Source organism: Cupressus sempervirens, chromosome 10 (genome assembly GCF_028749045.1).
Source record: "Cupressus sempervirens isolate cs-2001-9-10 chromosome 10, ASM2874904v1, whole genome shotgun sequence".
Classification (NCBI taxonomy): Eukaryota; Viridiplantae; Streptophyta; class Pinopsida; order Cupressales; family Cupressaceae; genus Cupressus; species Cupressus sempervirens.
In genome coordinates this window covers 85,528,095-85,535,586 of record NC_143127.1, presented here as the reverse complement: position 1 = coordinate 85,535,586, position 7,492 = coordinate 85,528,095, and the positions used below count along the sequence as shown (strand labels likewise).

The window sequence follows — 7,492 nt, the reverse complement described above, 5'->3', positions numbered from 1 at the left end:
GAGAAAAATTGAATAATAAAAAACACTCATCATCAAATTATAGAAAATAAATTTTAAAATACATAAATAGTTTGTGAGGGCTATCCTACATACTATGTTTAACCTCATAGTGGTTAATTTCTTCCCCTGCTCCTACTATATAAAATACCCTATATAAAATAAAATACCCCAACGATACAAAAATCAACGTATCCAGAGGCAAATATACAAACTCCTCTCAATATTGGAAGCCCCGAAACAAGAAACACAATTTTTTTTTCACTGCGGCTGCAACATAAATACCAAGCATTCTCAACACAAACAGAAAAAGAAAAAATAAAACGAGTCGTGGATCGTTTTAAGCTCAGGAGATCCACGACAGAAACGTCTACACAATTATCAAGCAAACTCGATCCTCAGACTTTCAAGATCGAAATTCAGCAATTCTGTACGAAAAATCAAGCTCTTAACAATGGCGGAATTCGCAGAAATGGAGGGCGTGGACGGGGTGCGTATGACGTGGAATGTGTGGCCGAGCTCGAAGGTTGAGGCAAGTAAATGTGTTGTACCGCTGGCCACAGTCTACACTCCGATTCGCCCTGCGCCTGAATTACCCTTGTTGCCCTACGCTCCTCTGCGCTGCAAATCCTGTCTCTGCATTTTAAACCCTTTCGGCCGCGTGGACTACACCGCCAAGATCTGGATTTGCCCCTTCTGCTTCCAGCGCAACCATTTCCCTCAACACTACTCCATGATCAACGAGAGCAACGTGCCGGGGGAATTGTTTCCTCAATACACCACAATTGAGTATGCGGTTTCCGGCGAGAAGAGCCTGCCTCCTGTGTTTCTCTTTGTTCTGGATACGTGTGTCATTGAAGAGGAATTAGGGTATGTGAAGTCGGCCCTCAGTCAGGCGATCAGCTTGCTGCCGGAGCACGCACTTGTTGGTCTGGTAACATTTGGAACGCAGGTGCACGTCCACGAGCTCGGATTTTCCGATCTGTTTAAGACTTATGTTTTTAGAGGATCGAAGGAGGTTTCTAGAGAACAGATATTAGACCAGCTTGGCCTCAGCGGGGCCCGTCCTGGATTTCCTAAGGGAGCTCCGATCGGCATAATGCAGGGAGGGGTTGCTAATGGTACGATCCCTGCTGGGATTAATCGGTTTTTGCTTGCTGCATCTGACTGCGAATACACGTTGAATTCTGTGAGTATTCTCGGCATTGGATGCTTTTGTTTTGTTATTCTGGCGGACAAGATTGTTCAGGGTTTGTTGATGTGAGGAAACATAAGAAAATTCTCTTACCAGACACTGCAGATCTACTTCCAACGAAAAAGTTTATGCGGCTACACTGTCATTTGTCATAATTTTTAGACCAGCTAGTCAATTTGGGCGACTGTTGAACGAGCTTGGTGGTTATAATGAAATTGACATCAAAACAATTTGTGGAAACTATAGCCAAACTTATAATTAAACTATCTCATTTGAGGTTCGGGATTTAGTATGGATTTATTTTGAATATTTAGGAAGAAAGCTGCACTCTTATGTCTGGTGTATTTTTGAGCCCAGCCGGTTAATTGCTTCCTTCGTTTTTGCACCTGTTATGATTCGCACTATACAAACCTCGTTCCTCAGTACTCCTGACTATGAACTAGCTGCTCGCACTGTTTCACAACATTGCGATTATTTGTGAAATCGAAATTAAAACAAATGTGAGATTCTCACAATTGGGGTTCAACTTCGGTGCAGATTTTACTCAGCGTCAAAACGTATAGGAATCAATTTACACAATCATATGAATTTTGCGTTTTCCAGTTTGGATAATTTACTGTTTATGTTGCTTTTGTATTCGAGTCGTCGACGAGACTAGTTTTAGTCCCTTACCAAGTTTTCTGAATTGGGTTCTGCAGAGGCCGAATAACTTACGACTGGTTATAAAATGGAATCTCAACTAAGAACGAAATTTTTTTAATTTGAGGCCTAATTTGGCGCACGTTTGATTTCAAGAATCTCTTTGTAAAGCTATACTTCTCTTTATGGTGTCTTTTCAGCCTAGCTCTTATTCGTTTGTAATCTGCTTTTGAAATGATGTCCTAAATCTCTGTACTCTTATCAATGAGACATATTATGAAACCAACCTAGAATGTGTGTGGAACCCAACCGTTGCTGACTTACTGTAAATAATTGTTACCACTACTAGAGTCAGACTTAGCATAGGTTCAGGAGGTTGATTTTGGCGAAAAATGCTTGGCAAAAACTCATCATAGATGACAATTTAAAAAAAAAAGAATATATTAATAATAGAATTTTCAGAAAATAATGTAATATAGAAACACTTGGTCCAAATTTGAAGAGCTGGACGAAACAAGTTTACAGGCCTTGTTTGGCCTGCTTGGACTAGTATAAAGAAAGTTCTGGGTACTTAAGGAGTCTGGTGACCATTCCCTAATTGCACAGGAAAAATATTATACTGTTCTCAGTTCTGTATCATGAATTCATTCTTAATTTGATTTTGCATTCAAATCTTTACCAAGTTTAAGAGAGGTGAAATTTTTCATGAAATGTAATAAATAAATTATAAAATTCTGGTATTTTGGGCACAGATTTATTACAAATATATTTGATTGCACTTGTTAAATTTGATCTAAGTTTGCATTCACAATGGAGTTATCAAGGCCTCTACTCTTACTAGCAGCCTAAGTATTTGTTATTCTGAATTGGTGGGTTCAATTCTCTGCCAAGTTTGAGACCAGTCGTGCAGTTTACTTGAAAAGTAATGATACAGTTCCCTTAGGTTTGGTGCAAAATTTGTGCAGATGACTCAAAAATATTATGAACAAATTTACACTATCCCTTATGCTATATTTTTAAGCCCAGCATGGTGATTCATTCTTTCTGATGGGTATGGTTTTATTTTGTAGCCCAGCTTGAGGATTCATTCTTTCCGTTCCTTATGGCATGTTTTTCATGCCTTTAGTGGCAAGTCATTCTTCAAATCTGTTCTTGCAAAAGAGTTCTCTGTTATTCAACATAATTAGTTGGAGCCTGTACCGGTGGGTATACTTGTTCTCCAAGTTTTAGACTAATTATGGAATTGACATTAAAAAAGCATTGGAAGTTTATATTGGGTAAAGGTCTCATGGATGGTTGGAGATCAAGAATATAATTTACTGGGGAAGATGGAGGTGCTGCTAAAAAATTGGAAGAGTCTATTTCAACAAAACGTCTCCATCAAAATTGGAAGTGTCTATGCCAAGAGAAAAGTGAAGTTTTTCCTTAAAGTTAATGCAAAATAATAAGAAAAAATAATACTGAAGCTAGTTTTATTGCATAACAATATGGCTTTTTGTGAAAACTGAAAACCCTGTTTTTGATGTGTATGTTGGCTGTTAAGTTAACCCTTTTGTTTCATCTTGGAGATGCAGTGGATCAGAGTGTGCAGGATTTATAATTCCGAGGATGATTATCTTAATTTTCTTTTGTTGCAATGATCTCGTTCACAATACTAAGCTGGTTTTAAAATAACCTAGTTGAGCTATTGGTCATGTTACATACCACTTACGAAATTGTAACCAAAATGACTTTTATGAAATTTTACAGTTTCATTAACCTGAGTTGGGTAGTAAGATGCTTTAATTTAGTGGTCATTATTATGTTTTTGCCAGTGCAAGTTTAATCTTATTCTTTTCTTGGCAAATCCTTCTTTAGTCTGAGTAGCTTGAGCATGTTTCCAGGGAGGTGATGCAGTAAATTGTCTTATAGATCTGCTTATTTGTTGCCTTCTTAGACTAGTCCTAGTATGCACACACATATGCTGCTGTTGAATTTTCATCTAGGTAAGATATCTAAAGCAGAAGACTTTATACTCTGAATTAGTTTGGATGTTTTTGGGACTAGGAAACTTTTCAAAGATTTGGTTTTCATTAAATTTAGAAAGAAAGCAGCTGATGTTCCGGCATGAAAGAACAGGAATGGAATTTAATTTTGTTTATAAAGGGCATTTTTTTTGAAGTGCACAGTTCTCTCTTTTGGTCAAAACAAATTGATATAGAAATCATTGTCAAACGATCAGTGAGTTTGAGCTCTACTTTTATATTTATTAAAGGAATATGATTTTGTCAGCTGTTTTCTGAAAGACTAAGATGCAAGTGGAAAATCGAGCTTACATATTAAGACTTATTCAGTCCGAATAAACTGAAGGCTTTATTTGATTAGATGTTTTTCACTGTTGCAGCTTCTTGATGAATTACAAAGAGATCAATGGCCAGTAGAAGCAAATAATAGGGCGATGCGTTGCACAGGTATGGCACTAAGTGTTGCAGCAGGGCTACTAGGTGCATGTGTGCCAGGAACTGGAGCTCGTATTATAGCTCTTGTTGGTGGTCCATGCACAGAAGGGCCAGGCACGGTAAGATAATTATGCCATTTTTATTAAATCTTTCCTGGGTTGTTTTTTTAATGTTTGGTGCCATACTAAGCTCTTGTATGTTATACAGCCAATTGAATGATGGTTTGGATATGGGATTAGTGGTTCATTGGAGTTTTTTCCCACTGGTTAGGTACAGATTGGTTCTTCTGTACAATACACACACACACACACATACATATACATTTACATATACATATAGACACACATATAGTTTGCAAAATCGGCAAGTACTCTCTGAGTTGCCAAGTACTCTGCTTTTTTGCTAGGTGAGTATGTATAAGTTTAACACGAGTTTTTACAAATGCAAGAAAATGCGACTAACACCGATGATGCGGAAAAAATACTGGTTAAGATGTGTTTTCACATGTTTGTTTTGCTGTAAAACCATGCAGTTTATCTTTTGAGATGTCAATTTATGATTTAATACATTTTATAATTGAATTTTGCAAAAATAATGTTTCTTTAAGGAATTAGAAAATCTAGCATTTATAAATTGGCGAGCTTTTTCTAAATTTTTATCAATTATTTGCCTAGTTTTTGCTGAGTCAAATCTTAAGGCTAGATGAGTACTCTCAGATTCCAAGTCCACAAACTATGCAGTCACATACATTGTACACATATTTGGATATAGTGACCAGAGAAGCTATAATCTGCAAAAACAGATTGTACCCAATTATTCGTGAATTCTAGAGCCAGCTGATTTTTTCCCCAAAATAATTCTGATACATGATAAAAAAATATTTGACAAATTGGTGACCTAATCTTCTGACTATTTTGCATTTAAAGCACATTAAAATCATATATAATGGGAAAACATGTAAACCATTGCAAAAGTCTAGGAAACCCTAGAGAAACTCACAAAAGTCACAAATGGCTCAGAATAGTGTTGATTTGAGGACTAAAGCAAAGTCAGTGCAGAATCGGCCTAGAAACAATTTTTTATTTTGTTCCTTTAGTTTACTTTCCAACCTTCGGGAAACCCTAAGCAGAGGAGTGGGAGGAGCAATGGCAGTCATGAACCAAATTTGGAAGGGTCTCAATCATCCTGAATTGTGGGGGGCACGTGAGATAGTGTTGAAACAGCTAATGAATTTGCTCTAAATTGTGCTTTCAATATGACCCAAGCACATCTCACCCCATTAATTTTAATGTGATCAAATATATAATTGATATTGCACTAATTAAAAAATTATTACTATTATGCACTATGATAGAAGGCCCTTCATCCAGGAAGCAGCAAATTCCTATAGTTTACAACCAATATTATATAGTTGTTTCAAAATTTAAATTATTTTTTACCATTAATATATCTTATTAGTTGTATAATAAATAAAAAATAAAAAATAACATATACATTTATTTTTAATATATTTAATGTGTAATATATATATATATATGATTTTTAAATTACAAGTAGTTGCCAAAACCAGTGGCTTGATAATCATTTACTTCAACTAAACAAATGTCTCTTGTTGAATTTTACCCCATATAAAGGACTCACCAATTGCCATTATGGAATATAAAGCATCACAATTGTGTAATATGATTTGATAAGCCTTCTTAAATAGTGAACTGTCCCTACAAAACTCCTTGCCTCAATCACAGTGAAAGTCTTGGATCACTTCAAAATGGTTTCGCCCTTTAAATTATTCCTAACAGTAGACATATTGCTGTCTTATAAATTTTGATCTCACTTACATGATAACTAATATTTGATCTCAGACTTTGACAACTATTTGGTGACTATCCTCTTAAAACATTTGATAATTTTTGTTCTCAGTTACCTTATTTCTCTTATAAAGTCCATCCCAGTTACTTTATAGACTTAGCTAATATTTGATCTTAGACTTAGACAGCTATTTGGTGACTGCCCTCTTAAAATGCTAACCAAATATTTGCCTATGTAATCAGCAATATTAATATAAATGGCAAAATCATATTTCTACAACTCATTTTGGTCTTAAATACTTAATAGACATTGGCTAATGTTTGAACTCAGACTTAGGCAACTATTCGGGGACTGCCCTCTTCAAATGTTAACTAAATATTTGGCCTATGCAATCAACAATATGAATGTAAGACAAAATCTATTTTTTTCAATTCATGAGTTAGAGTCTATTTTGTTTGCTCCCTATATATCTCTATGCTATTGGAAATGGGCTAAAGCTTAATTTTTTTGTTTTGCTCTCCTTTTCTACAATTTTTTTTTTTTCTTTCCAAAAAAGGGGGGTAAAATTTTTTTTGAAGATCAGAAAGCAACATTACAAAGGATGCCAGGGACTGAGGTCCCAAGGAAAAACAAAATCACCAAACCAAACAAAGATAAAACAGCCAACACCATGAGCTGTCGCGATTCTCAGCCCTATCCTCATCAAGAATATTCATTAAATCAAGATAGAGCATCTGAGGAACCAACTCCTAGTCCTCAATTCTCCATCCCTCAGCATGCTTAGAAGCCCATTTCGCCAAACAATCAGCTGCCCTATTCCACTCCCTTGGAATATGGGCAAAAGTCACCATTTCCATCAGAGAACAAACCCGCAAAATTTGTTGGACAACCCTAGCCAACTGCCAGCTAACATCAGCCACTTTTTGTTCAATAAGCAAATTGATAAAAACGTGGGAATCAAATTCACAAACTATCCTTCTCCACCCCAAAGCATGAGCTCTCTCTAGAGCAGCAAGAATAGCCAGCCCTTCCACCAGGTTAATGGTTTGTATCCCTTCATAGATCGAAAAGAGAAAAATCACTGAGCCTAGAGAATCTCTACCAATCCCGCCAATACTAGCTGGACCTGGATTGCCCCTTGAAGATCCATCTGTATTAATCTTCAAAATGCCATAAGGGGGAAGTTGCCATTTGCCATCCCTATCAATTTTTTGCTTCTCATGACGCCTTCTCTTAGCCCTTGTCAAGGTCAAAGAAGACCCCAAAATCCCCAATCTTTCCACGAACTTTGTATCCCTTTTCCCCAAAGGGAATTCCACTTCACACCTGGCTTCCATAGTTTCTTGAACCATGCCCAATAATCTCCGCCAAATTGGTTGCACCAGTTTCTGTTCTCCACGAAAAATCCTTCAAT

General features: G+C 36.5%; 1 protein-coding gene across 3 annotated transcripts in view; it reads left to right on the top strand.

The window, feature by feature from the left end:
- The first annotated feature begins 304 nt into the window (after positions 1–304).
- Positions 305–7,492, top strand: part of LOC149532698 (protein transport protein SEC23 E-like) — a 70,580-nt gene continuing 63,392 nt past the window's right edge. For all 3 annotated transcript variants that reach the window (XM_089804357.1, XM_089804356.1, XM_089804355.1), the window contains exons 1-2: positions 305–1,186; positions 4,215–4,388. In XM_089804357.1, the coding sequence (XP_089660483.1) occupies positions 452–1,186; positions 4,215–4,388 (909 nt within the window). In that variant the 5' untranslated portion in view covers positions 305–451. The remainder of the gene's footprint in view (positions 1,187–4,214; positions 4,389–7,492) is intronic.